General features: G+C 35.9%; 1 protein-coding gene and 1 long non-coding RNA gene across 2 annotated transcripts; both read left to right on the forward strand.

Moving 5' to 3' along the window:
* Positions 1–7,301: 7,301 nt before the first annotated feature.
* Positions 7,302–7,660, forward strand: LOC143618887 (uncharacterized). Its single transcript, XR_013151098.1, has 3 exons — positions 7,302–7,337; positions 7,422–7,532; positions 7,625–7,660. It is a non-coding gene; the product is annotated as an uncharacterized LOC143618887 (long non-coding RNA).
* Positions 7,661–12,503: 4,843 nt separating this feature from the next.
* Positions 12,504–12,860, forward strand: LOC143618821 (uncharacterized). The gene has a single exon (XM_077090909.1). It carries the CDS (start codon positions 12,504–12,506, stop codon positions 12,858–12,860), a length of 357 nt encoding a protein of 118 aa, XP_076947024.1.
* Positions 12,861–15,766: the final 2,906 nt, after the last annotated feature.

A 15,766-nucleotide genomic window follows, 5' to 3' on the forward strand; every position in this document is an offset into this window, starting at 1 on the left:
TGTTTTTGTAAAATCAGAAAAGGTATTCAATACTCATCCAAAAATTGCAAAATTTACCTTTCTGGAAACTAGACTTAGAATACTATATCCTAAAATCAACAATCGATCAATAATCATTGTTTAACATCGAGATACAGACCAATCAATAAACAATAACGAATCTGTCAGCCAACTGCTCTCAACAAAACTCAAACCCTAACATGTTTATGACATCTCTAGGGTTGTAATTAATAATGTTGAAAACCCCCGTTAGATTTGACCGCAGGATGGTTGATGAAGTTTGGAGCAAGAATCAATGTGATGAAGAAGAGTAATGAGCTTCAATCGATGTTTATGGATTAGGTTTGTAATTGGGAGGAGGTGAAGGTGATGGTCACATGAAGCATAAAGTGTGGCCACTAACTAATAATAGTCACATTTGTTGTTTTGTTGTCACTATTAGTCAGGAAAAATAACTTAGGAAAAATAAAGCGTTTTAGCCATATAAAACTAAACTACTCTTTGGTCTCACAACCTCGTATAAGTGGCCATATATTTTAAGCGTTTTAGCCACATTACTAATATATACAATGGTTGTTCGTCATATTTCGCCACATTATTAAAAATGTGGCTAACAAATGTGACATTAGGTCACACAACGTAATATAAGTGATTATATCTTTTACCTTTTAGACACATCTCTTATTAATACAGTAGCCGTTCGTCACATTTGGCCACACTATTAAAACATGTGGCTAGTTAAATGTCACAGTTTGTGGCTAATGCATGTTTTTTGGTCACATGTATTAAAGATCAAACAAACTATGAATGTAGGTCACATTTCGTTACACGTTTTTATAATGTGGCTAGATTTTGTCACAGTTTTTTTCAAAGTGTGGCGAAAAGTACCTAAGTAGGTATAGAATGGTCACATGAAGAATAAAATGTGTGGCCAAAACATTCTGGAAAGTTTTCAAACATGGTCAATGACCTTTTAGCCACACATTTAAGCCGAAGTGTGACAAATCGCCCAGACCACATGTGTGGCTAAAATTCGATTTTCACGTAGTGGAGTAGTTGATGATCTTAACAAGAATGAACTAGATGAAACATTTTGTGACGAATGTTTATTTGTTGCAGGACTATTAAAACAATTTTCACAACATTTAGTATGTTGATTTTGTAAAGTATTTAGCTCCATGTAGGATTCTTGAAATTTTCACATTTAAGTCGAAGAGATGAGCTCATGTGGTTATCTTCACATTCTCGTGGTTGTGGATTATGTTTCTACTCAGATGCAAGCATAGCTACAAGAACCGACAATCATAAAGTAGTTTGCAACTTTGTTCGTGTTAGTATTTAATCAAACATTAAATTTCTGTGTTATTATTGGTGACGAGGGACACATTAAAAAAACCTATTTTGGAAACCGCTTAAGCATTATAGCATTTGCCATCGTGTTGCAACGCAATATCACCGGCCCACAAACAAGTGGGCAAGTTAAAGTATCAAATCGGCAAAATCAACAGATTTTACAAAAACGGTATGTCTCGATTGTAAGGATTAGTCTTTGCGTTTACAATATTATGGGCATATCGTACCGCTTTTAAAACATGTATCGGCAATACGCATCACAGCTTATCGCTTTTAAAATAGCAATATAGTTATCCGTCAATATTGCTAAGTGATATATGTTTATTTAAATGCATTTTAAAAATAAACATACTAGTTTGAGAAGAAGGTTTCAAATGAAAATAATAAGCACTTAATGAATAAATAATGATATTGATTCTTAGGGTAACAGGACACGATCGGGTTGGGTTGGCACCAATTGGGTGACGTCCTATCAAATCTTCATGGCAAATTAATCAGGTTCTACAAACCGAAAATATATAATAGGTTTAAACTATAAGATTTTACATTAAGAGTAACTTTAGGTCTACTGTATACGTTCATGCCTCTTGACTTCATACATACGTCACATCACTCACATTACCTTTATTTTTATCTAAAAACAATTCTTAAATTATAGTGTGTGAGTGCATAGTATTTTTAAGTACACTAACATTTTCACTCGTCTTGTCTTTAACACTTGTTAACCCATGAAGAGAGTGATGTCCAACTATAACCCAACCTTTAACAGGTTAACCTACTACTAAACAGGTTCGTGTTTGAAAAAAATGACACGGTTAGTTATCGTGTCGTGTTCGTGTTTAACACAACATGTCATTGTGTCTTACCATGTCGTGCCCGACATATTATGACAACCCAACGTTTATCCTTGTAAACTTCACACAAGCTCCAGCCGCCACATCACTAACTTTATTATTATTATTATTATTATTATTATTATTATTATTATTATTATTACTTAAATTCAATTCTTAAATTATTTTGTGCGAGTGTATAGTATTTTAAAGTTTGTTAACAATAGTTATAGTGAAGACCTCCAAAATGCCCTCTTACAACTAAAATAATTTGTTTCGTAACCTTTTTTCTTATAATTTAAGCCATAATATATGTCTAAGGTTACACTATTAGTGTCATATCTCAACTTTGACTCTCATATTTATGAAGGTTGAATCTTAAGTTATGCCAATTTGCATATTCAATAACATTAGACTAAATAAATAGATTTCTTGATTTTTGTTCCATTAGATGCAATTTTTCTTAATTTTGAAATTTTACCAAATGTTAAAGTTGGCAGTTGAATGTATGATGTTTGCATCGATATAAAACCAAGTCATCTAAGATCCACAAAAGGAAAATCACCTCATTCTCTTAGCAAATACCCAAAGTAGTTAAACTATTTTAAACTTTGACGTAATTGTTATATTATAAATTACAAGTAAATGATAATAATCGATGTTTTAAAAACCGATTTTTTCCTCGTACCTGATTGAGCTAAAAAATGTTACAACCGGTTGAACCGGTTTATACCGGGAGATTTACTAATTAAATAGTTTACCTTATAATTTCATATAAATGCAACTTTAACTCCAAAAACAACCCAAATGTAAATGATTTCATAACAAAAAATTACCCAAAAGTTAATCCATATTAAAAAATTATACAAAATCACTCAATTTTAAATAAATAGTCATAAAGTTTGCACATTTGAATGTTAATAGTTGGGTTAAAAGTAATTTTAAAAAAATATGGGCCGCCAATATCAAATATTTCTCAGACTTAAAACCGATTTGACTTTAAAAACCGATACGACGTTTTAGGAAACCAGACAAAAAACCCGGGCTTAAAATACCCGCTTGTTGTGCGAAATCCGGTTTGAACCGATTTTTAAAACACTTAATAAACGATAAAAATAAAGATACAACAAGGGACAAAGATATAATAATAATAATAATAATAATAATAATAATAATAACAGGGTCTACAAAAGAATGAAAAAAGCCCTAATCGAGATTCATTCCAATCCATTGCCATTACCATTACCATACCATTGGTTCCTTCGTTGGTGAATCCAAAGGCAAAGTTTAAGGTTAGAATTTTTAATTGATAGTTAGATGTAGGAGTTGTTGAATCTGTAAACTAAAATCTAATATGCTTGCTTGCAGATATGGCTGAAGAAGATAACATCAACAACAAAATCGAGTCTGCCACAGTCTCAATGAAACATCTCCTCTTGTCAAGCCCACCTGAGGAGCTGGAGGTTAGTACTTACACTTCCTTGATGCTCTTCTACTTAATTATTATTATTATTATTATTATTATTATTATTATTATTATTATTATTATTATTATTATTATTATTATACTAAAAGGATGTATGCATGTATGTATGTATGTTTGTATGCTCACCTGCATATATATATATGTAGGTTAAAAAAGCTGTTGCTGCTGCTACATCCACACCTGCGTCAATGGGTCGAACGAAGCTCACATACCGTAAGTTTATGCAATACCAGCATGCCAGAATCTTTCCGCCTGATGAGGTTAGCCGCTTGATGGATATTTCTTATGTGCTGTATATCGGAACAGTTATACTAAAAGTATGTATGTATGTGTTTATATATAGGCTGCTGCTGCACCTGCACCTGCATCAATGAATCTAGTAAGGCAAGGAAAGATGTCTTATCAAGAGTTCTGGCGTAGCGAGCATCCAACAATCTTCAAGAATACTTGTCTCGAAAAAGTGCGCAGAGGTTGATATGGAATAATAATAATACTAATAATAGGGATATAAAGCTAGAATCCTTGAGTTGTTTCATCTTCAGCATTTGAATCAGTACCATGTTTTAATCCGATTTACCCATAGAAGATTTAGCCTATTTGTTAACAACATTATCAAGTATAACAGTTTATTAATCAAACTCTTCTTTGAGAGTAAAAACTCTGCCAAAACTTTTTTGTTCTATATTTGTTCTATTTGTTGAAGATTATGGAAATAATTATTAACACCTTGAATATATTTGAATTATTTGTTTATTAATTTGCTTTGATTTAGCATCTATGTAGAGGTGAACGTATGAATTGTTTGTTACGGGGCCGGTTCTTTAACCAGAATTGAAACCTATTATGTCGGTTTGGTGAAACGGGTCGCCTTTTCAAACCGAAATGCGTGAAACGAGTAACTATAATCAAATCTTATGTGCCAAACTTTGAGAGTCTGATGTAACTCAGTTGGTTAAGAGAGTGTAAGACTTGGAACAATAGAAGTTGTGGGTTTGAAACTGATCCTAAGCGACAATCACCTTGCCGCTAAGTGAGGCTAATTTACCTCTCACATGATGGGTATGAGACGGTCTGGCGTGAGCTAGTTTGCGTATCCGGAACAACACGTTTTGGAACAAGCTTTTAGACGCCCATGCAACTACTTGAGAAATGCTACAAGCCCAAACACTCCATAAGCTCCAAGCCCAAACACTCCATAAGCTGCAAGCCCACATCCAGCAAGAGCCTAGAGGTGGGCAAAGAAACCGGTTCTACCGAACCTGGGGTACGAACTTGGTTATGGTTATCCTAAGAAATTGTACCTGTACCTGGACCCGGAACTGACCTGGATCGTTCCACTTCTACCCGGTCAAAACCCAATAAACACCCGGTGAAACCGGTCAAAACCCGACCATACCCAAATCCTGTTTCTACCCGACTCGGTTCTTGACTTTTGTTGACTAAACCTGAACTGGTTTCAGTTCTTGAAAATACCTGGCTTGCCCACCTCCACATCTAGCTTTCACATAATATATGATTAAACAACACTTTTGTTGACTAACTAATGTGTCTCGCTTTTGCTGACTATAGAATGTGTTTTAAGTTTTGTTAAGGTGAATCAACATTCTGCTTGGAAATAAACGTACGTTAGACCATCCTGTATGGTGGAGGGCATCGAAGCCCCTCCACAGTGCCACGCTAGCGTCACGTAAGCACCGGTGGCATCAAAGCCCTAACCAATAATGCCTCGCTATGGTTTAATGCTCCAATGGCGCTCATTTATATATATATATATATATATATATATATATATATTGGCATATGCATGTTTGCGTGTGTGAGAGAGATGGAGAGAGTTGTTGGAGGGGGGGCACCCATTTTCTTCTTCCGCGCTGATCGTTGGAACCATTAGCATACACTGCGCCCCACCACCAAGGGCGCCCCTTGGTGGTGTTCAGCGCCCATCGGCGCCCGCAATCAACCACCACGGCCCATGACGGGTGGTCTTGTGGTGATGTGGTGTCTCAGAATTTACTTTTAGATGCTTACCTGAGGAATGTGGAAATTAAAAAAGCTATTTATTTAACAAGATGGTTATAAAATCCTCACTAAGATTCAAAATTCATATGATTCTTTTCTCATAACATCCTGTTTTCAGTGTATAAATAACAATGTTTGAAATTTATCCGTATTCACAAAGTATAATAATGGATATTATGGTCGGGCATAGCATATGGTCGTAGAAAGTGGAAGGGGCAAAATCATCAAACTTTCAAAGATAAATGGGTCAAACCTACAATGTTGTCGCTATAGGGTTCGTCACATCAAACCAAGTTTTTTGTAGTGACAGAAGTAATAAAAATGGTCTTAACAACAAGTTGAACGAATCACCGGAAAGGAAACTAACAATTACAACAAACTGACCTGGAAAATCACTTTTATTTTAATAAATTTCACAATTAGAGCATTCACATTATAATTAAACCCTATCTTTATTAACATAATTTTAAGTTATGTATTGTAAAAGCATATCATAGCTTTTGTGCCTTGCAAGCACTAGAAAAAGTTTCAAAACTGGAGCCAAGACCACATAAGAACCTCCTTTTAGATAACCGTGTTTTAAACGTTCATTCGATTATAAAACCACTAATTAATGTATTTTTGGTGAAATTGGTGTGCGATGGGTATGGTGAGTATACTTGATAACACGAGAGTAGCCCGGTAAAAATATGAATTGCCTCAAAGTAGCATGAGTAGCACGGTGTTCGTGTGGTTCACACATCCATGCCACCTTCACGTGTTGCCGTCACATGGTATAACACATGCTCTAAACAGCGTAATTCTTAAAAAAAAGTATAATAAGCTATCTAAACACCACATTGAGCAAAAACTTAGAGAATCGTATAATTTACTAATTTAGAGACCCAAAATAATCAAAATATTTAAAATTTATTTATAGATAGGAATAAAGTCAGAAAATATATATAATATGAATGCCCTATAAAACCCTAACAATGCTTCAAAAGTCAAAAAAACATCGACAGCCATAAGAAAGAAGAGGTTAGAATTTTGTAACGATGCCATTAATATTAATTTAAGTCAACTCTTGCTGATCATAAGTTGAGTAATCTATCTGTTTGTAAAATAAACTAAACTTGCAGCTTGCTTGCAAATATGGCTGATGATAACAACAAAATCAAGTTACACTTTGATTTCTTGATTGATTGATGATATATTGTATATATAGTTTTTAATAATAATTTTACTAAAAGTATGTATGTATTTATGTATGCCTCATCATATATAGGATACTAATAAAGTAGCACCAGCACCAATGGATCCAAGCAAGACCGCAAATCGTGAGTTTATGGATAGCGAGTATGCTAGAATCTTTCCGTCCGGGGAGGTTAGCTACTGCTTGATCATAAATTTATTGTTTTGTATAATAATAATTATATTATTTATTTGGGAATATCTCATAGAATACTAACCAACTTTTAAAAGTGTTCCTATTTAGTATACTAAACGTATGCATTTTGTATGTATGCCTTTTTATATAGGATAATAATAAAGCACCTGCACTATCACCTATACTAGCACCTGAACCTGCACCAATGGATACATGCAAGACCACTTTTCATGAGTATACGGATAGCGAGTATGCTAGAATCTTTCCGTCCGGGGAGGTTAGCTACTGCTTGATCATGTATTTATTATTTTATGTAATAATAATAATACTAAAAGGATGTATGCATGCATGTTATGTATAGGCTGAGCTTGCTCTTGCATCAATGGATCTAAGGGACATCTCTTATCAAGAGTTTATGTGGAATACCGAGGTTGCTAGATTCAAGAGTGACGATGCCCGACTATTCCATGAGGTAGCTTCTTCTTCTTTTGTAACTAGTTTTTTTTATTTTCTTACACTTGATTTGATTTAGTTTAATGATATATGCGGAATAATAACAAACAGGGATATAAAGCGAAAATGGAACAACGGGCAAGGAGACAACAGGAGCTGTTCTTCCCACATGCAAAGTGAACTAATTAGTTAGTTAGTTGGTTGTTATCCTTGGCTTGTTTCTATGTTAATTAAGTATTTGAATGTTTTAATCAGATTGTTTAGCTTATGAGAATGGCCATAAAATAATAATATTCATCTTCATGTATACGCTTCTGTTTGTGATGTTTTAATCCAAAACCATTTCTTTTATGCAGTCCAACCAGTGGCAAAGCTTGGATGAAAACGTGTGACAACGTTTGATTGTTTTCAATCTCTCACAAAACCAAAGATGTCAAATTTTTTGACAAGTTAGATGTTTTTGTTCAGCTTCCAACAGGAAAAAAGTGAAACAAGACTTAAGTACTGACTTTGCCATCAGGTTTAATATATGAGTTTCTGTTGTTGACTTTGATGTTGTCTTTTACATATTCTAAATTACAACTGCAAATAAAATGCCTTTCAATAATAATGACAACAAAAACTCTAATTCTCTTCATCATTATGATTTATATCTTAACAACAACATCTATCAAACACTCTTCTTTGGAACACTAGAGTAAAAACTCAACCAAAACTTTATTATTATATATTTGTCTTGTTTGTAAAAGATTATGGAAATCACTTGAAAATATTTGTAAAACATAATGGAAGCATTATAAATGTGTTAATATTTTGGAACTAAACAATTCCCGTTATACCCTTTTGAGTTCTCTTTAAGCTTTTAATCTTAGCCCCATGATGGATTTTAATAAACGGTTGGGATTGGTTCCCCAACATTCCCAAAATAACCATCTAAACAATAACACCTACTTATGCCCGTGTGTTATGACAAAGCGCGTTAAATGAGATACATTTTAAAACGGTTGGGATTGGTTCCCCAACATTCCCAAAATAACCATCTAAACAATAACACCTACTTATGCCCGTGTGTTATGACAAAGCGCGTTAAATGAGATACATTTTAAAACTAACGCGCATTGTGGAAGGGACGTGACGTGAACTCGGTCGGTATATGTTTGATTCGTTATGATAATATTTTGTATTCGAAGTTTAAAAGTTTATTGCAAAAGTGTGATAAAAATTTTGTGGCCCAAATTGAAAGTCTAAAACTTTTGTGGCAAAAATTTGTTGGCCAAAAGTATTGTGACAGAAGTTAAAAGAACAAAAGTTTCATTACTAAAGTTTGATGAGCCAAAAGATAAATGTTTATAATTTAAATGACAAAACTCTAGGGACAAAAAAGTAGATGCTTGAAACTTAGATAGCACCTAAAGAGTAAAGTGCCAAACTTGTTCATGAGGTTTGGTCAATTATGCAACTTTCGTCCAAAAAGTTTAGTTTTTTTTTTTGTGCAACTCGACCACCAAGGTTTTCCACTTCTTGCCAATTACATCGAAATTGTTAACTCCTTTAGATTTACTGTTAAATGAAGCAAAAGTATAAATAACAAAACTTATAAATTGATTTTAGTTATATATGTGTACTTGTGTATCATCACACACTTTTTATGAAAGACGCTTGTAGCTTGCAGGACTATTAAAACAATTTTCACTAACAATTTGTTCAAGATAAGAAGGGATGTGACAATGTGGTGATAGATCATATATCAATCTTATGAGTATTTGATGATCTTAACAAGAATGAACTAGATGAAACATTTTGTGACGAATGTTTATTTGTTGTTACTATAGCCTCTTAGTATGTTGATTTTGTAAAGTATTTAGCTCCATGTAGGATTCTTGAAATTTTCACATGTAAGTCAAAGAGATGAGCTCATGTGGTTATTTTCACATTCTCGTGGTTGTGGATTATGTTTCTACTCTAATACAAGCATAGCTACAAGAACCGACGATCATAATGTAGTTTGCAACTTTGTTCGTGTCAATATTTAATCAAACATTAAATTTCTGTGTTATTATTGGTGACGAGGGGCACATTAAAAAAACCTATTTTGGAAACCACTTAAGCATTATAGCATTTGCCATCGTGTTGCAACACAATATCACTGGCCCACAAACAAGTGGGCACGTTGAAGTATCAAATCGGAAAAATCAACATATTTTACAAAAATGGTATGTCTTGACTTTTAAGATTAGTCTTTGCGTTTAAAATATTATGGGCATATCGTACTGCTTTTAAAACATGTATCGGCAATACGCACCATAACTTATCGCTTTTAAAATATATCCGTCAATATTGCTAAGTGATATATGTTTATTTAACGGCATTTTAAAAATAAACATACTAGTTTGAGAAGAAGGTTTCAAATGAAAATAATAAGCACTTAATGAATAAATAATGATATTGATTCTTAGGGTAACAGGACACGCTCGGGTTGGGTTGGTACCAATTGGGTGACGTCCTATCAAATCTTCATGGCAAATTAATCAGGTTCTACAAACCGAAAATATATAATAGGTTTAAACTATAAGATTTTACATTAAGAGTAACTTTAGGTCTACCGTATACGTTCTTGCCTCTTGACTTCATACATGCGTCACATCACTCAATCAATCAAACCCTGTATATCTCACCGCATAGCACGCTATCGGTAGGGTCAGGGGAGGGTGGGATGTAGGCATGTATTTCCTCTATCCGTGAGAATAGAGAGACTGCTTCCAGAGAGACCCCCGGCTCATAAAGCTACACACATGTAAACAGAGTAAACATACATCCTATAAGCAAAGACACTCAGCAATACATAGAATAACAAACTACCAAAATAGCAAGGAATCTGTAACCTACTAAGGTTAGGGCATAAGAATCAAACGACAACATCAAACAACAAAAAATATATATAAACAACAAGGAGTCAAGCTAGCTAAACTCGGTACCTTCCCTAAATACAAAGCTAAGCTAACTAGGTACCTTGTTCTAGAAAGTCGCTAACCTTAATCCTACGTCTCCACAAATCTCTATCCTGGACCATGTTCTCAGAGAGGTGCAACTCTATCAAGTCATGTCTAATTCTCTCATCCCAAGTCAATTTAGGCCTGCCTCTACACCTCTTTCCTTCCACAATGAAGGTTTCCACTACTTTAACTGGCGCTGTTGTCGGTCTCCTCTTCACATGCCCTAACCATCTCAATCTCCCTTCCTTTATTTTCTCTGATATGCCAACTATTCCTAACCTTTCCCTAAAGACCTCATTTCTAATCCTATCTAATCTAGTGTGTCCGCACATCCACCTCAGCATCCTCATCTTTGCTATCTCTATCGTGCGCGCCTGTGTCTTCTTGATGGCCCAACAGTCTATTCCATACACAATTGCAGGTCTAACTGCGACTCTATAAAATTTCCCCTTTAATTTAGATGGGAACCGCTTGTCGCATAAAACCCAGTGGCTGCTTTCCCCCTGCGTCACATCACTCACATTACCTTTATTTTTATCTAACAACAATTCTCAAATTATAGTGTGTGAGTGCGTAGTATTTTAAAGTACACTAACATTTTCACTCGTCTTGTCTTTAACATCTGTTAACCCATGAAGAGAGTGATGTCCAACTCGTTAATCTTTACTAAATCAGCTTTAACAACACTCTATGAGTATAACTATAACCCAACCTTTAACAGGTTAACCTGTTACTAAACAGGTTTGTGTTTGAAAAAAATGACACGATTAGTTATCGTGTCGTGTTCGTGTTTAACACAACATGTCATTGTGTCTTAACATGCCGTGTCCGACATATTATGACAACCCAACGTTTATGCTTCTAAACTTCACACAAGCGCCAGCCGCCACATCACTAAATTTATTATTATTATTATTATTATTATTATTATTATTATTATTATTATTATTATTATTATTATTATAAAATTATTTTTACTTAAATTCAATTCTTAGATTATTGTGTGCGAGTGTATAGTATTTTAAAGTTTGTTAACACCAATTAATTTATGAGGAGAGTGATGCTGTATTCGTTAATTTTTGCTAAATCAACTTTAACGTCATGTGAGTATAGGTATTACCAATGTTATAGAATAATAATAATAATTCTCTCTATAACCCCCCCCCCCCCCCAAAAAAAAAAAAAAAACAAACTTCATAACAATGACCATGACGTGGCAATTCCTTTTGATCAAATTCACTTACCGTAATAAAAAGCTACAAGTTTTGCCACATCTTACTCTCTCATTAAACCTCACCTTTTGTAACAAATTTATAATAATAAAATAATATTTACCATTCTTAAAATTTATGCTTCAAAATTTGTTAATTTAATATTCACTTTCTATTATTTTCAAAAAAATTGATATTTGTAATCTCTTACTTTAAAATTGTTAAAATTATTTTAAAGTCTATTGTACATCAACTGTATTAATAATGTTTAACGGGTTTATTGTTTCTTGTATAATGATTATTTATTAAATATTGTATTTCCAAGAACCATCTGTGTAGTACACGGGTCTCAAACTAGTTATGTTATAAATAGTTAAATACACACATTAGTTGGTTACAGTTTTCTAACAATCAAATACAATTTTCATTTCACCCCCTCTCTTAAACCTTCTAGAAGCTTCCATAACCACCCTCCAATGGCGGGAGTGAGTACCTATTTCAAATAAAAAAATTCGCCTATTTTCTCTAGCCGATGAAGATGAAACTCGTTACTTGATCGAGGTTGGTGATGATCTCGTTGAAACTTCTGTGACAAATTCCCCGATCGGAGTTGAAAACTGGATCAAGGAGACCGAACGACAGAACCACCGCCGTCTCCACCATCTGATTGTAATCGTTACTCTTCACTTGCGTCCGAGCACCATCACCGGAGATGATAAGTCTGTCGCCGTTCTGCAACTCCATGTTCACAGTGCTTGCTTGATCTACCAAATTCACCGGGCGGAAATGATCCATGACGCACTCAAAACCTTTCTCAATAACCTTAACTACACCTTTGTAGGTGTAGGAGCTGATTCGAACGAGGAGAAACTGTTTTCGGAGTACTCACTTAAATTGATGAACACAGTGGATCTAGGCGCGAAAGCCACATACAAGTTGAATGAACAGGATCTAAGCGGTTATGATCCACAGTTGCTCACAATTCAGTTTCTTCGCAAACAGGTGGATCCGGAGAAACTGGAGGCGGCTCTTAGGTTGAGCGATTGGGACTCGGATCAATTACCACACGATCAGGTATTGTACGGATGCTCGAGTCTTGGTACGGTTGATGATGGATTTGGGGAGTTATGCTGGTTAGGTTAATTGTCGCTACTGGTTGGTGTTACTTGTTGATTTGGTTCGGTATCTTGCTATGTGTGAATTGAGAAGAGTCTGGTTTCGTATGTGAAGAAACACTAGGCGACCCCGAGTAGATTATGGATAATCTGGGGGTTAAGTAATGTTTCCCACGAGGGTTAGGTCCGGCAAAGAAGGATGTTCTTCTGATGACCTGCAAAACAGACACCGTGAGCTCGTCACTGAGAAGGGGGGGGGGGTTCCTCCTTGTGACCACCCTCCGGCGTGAGAATCAGACTAGATTGCTCTGAATATAAGTGTATATTGAGAGAAATAACTAGTGAAGGTAAAATACCAGATGATCCTACCGTTCCAAGGTGTTGGAGTATTTATAGCCGAAGGTAGGTTTCCAAGCAGGTACAGCCAGCTGTATAATATTCCTGTTCTACCAACTATGGGCAACGCACGTGCCATGCTGGTTGGTGGGTAGGCAGCGGCTGATAGTGACCAGGCCGGCTGTGTACTATTCCTTTTCCACCAACTGCAGGCTATGTGCGTGCCACGACAAGGGTTGGTGAGTAGGCAGCGGCTAATAGTGACAAACAGTACTAGAGCATGCTCCTCGCACTGTTGTCGGTGAGCTGTCACCCTGTGATTGGTTCATGGGCTGCTTTGGTCAGATCTTGTCTATTTTGTCCATACCTTGGCAGGTATAGTACAAAAGATCTTCCAGAAGCATACGGACTGGCTCATTTGGGCGGGAGTATTCCCGCCTTGCTCATTCTTTCAGGTGACACTGAATTATTGAGTTAGTGCCTTGTGCGTGTAGCCTTGCTATTAGTGCGGGTAGCCTTCCCTGATGGCTTGTATTCTCAGCTGCGGGGACAGGCGGGGTACTTCACCATTGGGAGGCTTTCCCTGCGGGAACAGCTGGCGTACTGCGCGTAAGGTCTTCATCTCTGAGCATGGTGGGTCCTGCGGAACCAGTTGGTCCTTGCGCAAATGTCCCTTTTCAAGGTGAGTCTTGCGGGTCCAACTGGGATATGCTGGGACCTACCTCGTCAGTATGGTTCATGAAATAACTGTTAAATATTACCTTATTTGGTATAGTATGAGTTCGTATGGGTTGTTCGGTAAATGTTAGATGTTAATTCTTGTAAGGATTAGTCTAAAACTCTCTTTGTTACGTTGAATTGGTGTCTTGTTACGATTCTTGCAAATATTACAATTTTGAAAGATTGAATAAATGATCTTACGTACATTCCATGTTGATTATTGTATTTCGAATCTTACCTGCTTGTTTTTGGGAGAAATTGGACATATATTTAGCAAGTGAAGGAATAAATTTAACTAGGAGTTGATTGTTTGCATTAATTTCATTCTAGATTTTAGTGTTTGATAGTTACATTTTTGTTAATTTGGGGAGACATTTTGGAGGGTGGAGGGCTTGGGGGAAGGCTGATGAGGAGATGGAGGGCACGGTGCGGGAATAATCGTGATGGTGCTTCAGGATGGATATCTCAAGCACCACTTGGAATGCACGTCCCGTTTTCCTTCACAAATTTTCGGTATGTTCGGATGGTCTTTTGTGAAGGATCATCGGGATGGAAGGGAAGCGAAACAACGGCTCCCCGTTCAATACATATGCAAAAAATATTCAGGGATGGTGTTTTCCACACTGTGTGCCTTAGGCTTCCTGACTCATTACTATACCATTTAATCATCAACTCATTTCCTAAAAAATAATGCATTTTAGTATGGTTTTCAAGGCCTTAGTTTTACACTCTCACCTCCAAATCGTAATCTCTAAAACCTCATTATAAAAAGTAAAAATAAATCAAGACTGCTTTATTTAAACATCCAAATCTTCTATTCATACGTCAAGTTGCTAATGATGAAGGTGGAGGCATTGAGTACGACATGATCGTGGATGACGAGTCACTAAGGTCGCTTATCACAAGCTCTGAAGCTCAAGTTGAAATATGGATCGGACTCTTCGAGGATACGAACAGTCTACACCTCTATCATCTTGTTGTTTCTTTGGATGTCTATCAGAGCAAGGCATCGAAAAAGGCCACTAGGCCACTATTACGCTTCTTATAGTCAAATTGAAATGTTTTATGTTAAAGATTTACTAATCTGCTGTTGGTATTCTCCGATCATTGAAAAACTTTACGAGTAATGATAATTACATGTTTGTTGGATTCGATTTCGAAACCAACAAAGCGAAATTGCGTTTGGACTACACTCAGTGCTGACGAAGATGATGGATCTTCAAGATAGGACTGCCAACAAGTTGAATGATGTTAAAATTATGGTTTTTGGTAAACATCAGCTGATGAAGCTGAATATCAGGAAGTTTGCTAACCTCGATAGGGTAATTATCTTAGAGCGAGTGACTGAGACAATAAACCGCTCTTAGATGGCCAAGTAGAGTACGTGTCTATGGTGGCATATGGGTCATCTTAGGTTGCGAGGAGGGTAACCTCGTTGTATGATTTGAGTCTCGTTTCTCGCACATGTCTTTCTCAATGACTATCAATGACGCGGTGAGATTAGATTCGGGGAGATTCGACTTGTTCACGAATATTAAGATATTGTTAGGTATGAAGTGATGGCAGATTAATACAAGATTCTAACATGTGTCACCGATTCTCCATATACAGTGGAAGTCTGGATCCGGTCGACCGAGGGGCTTAACCATGCTAGCTTCATCGACTGATTGTGCCCGTCGACTTCGACATGGTGGTTGGAACTTGGTTTATCATGAAACTCTTGGTGAGCAATATGTACCTCTCTTATAAAAATCTGATTTTCACTTCAAAAGAAAAAAAAAGTTTTTCTGCTTAGTGATTAAGAACATTTTGATTTCTCATCAGAATCACCAACCGACCATACTTGAAAATTAATTAAAATATTTCTTCTTATTCTCA

Source organism: Bidens hawaiensis, unplaced genomic scaffold, assembly GCF_021521415.1.
Source record: "Bidens hawaiensis isolate Kalapana, Puna unplaced genomic scaffold, B.hawaiensis_p1.1 tig00002343_1, whole genome shotgun sequence".
Classification (NCBI taxonomy): domain Eukaryota; kingdom Viridiplantae; phylum Streptophyta; class Magnoliopsida; order Asterales; family Asteraceae; genus Bidens; species Bidens hawaiensis.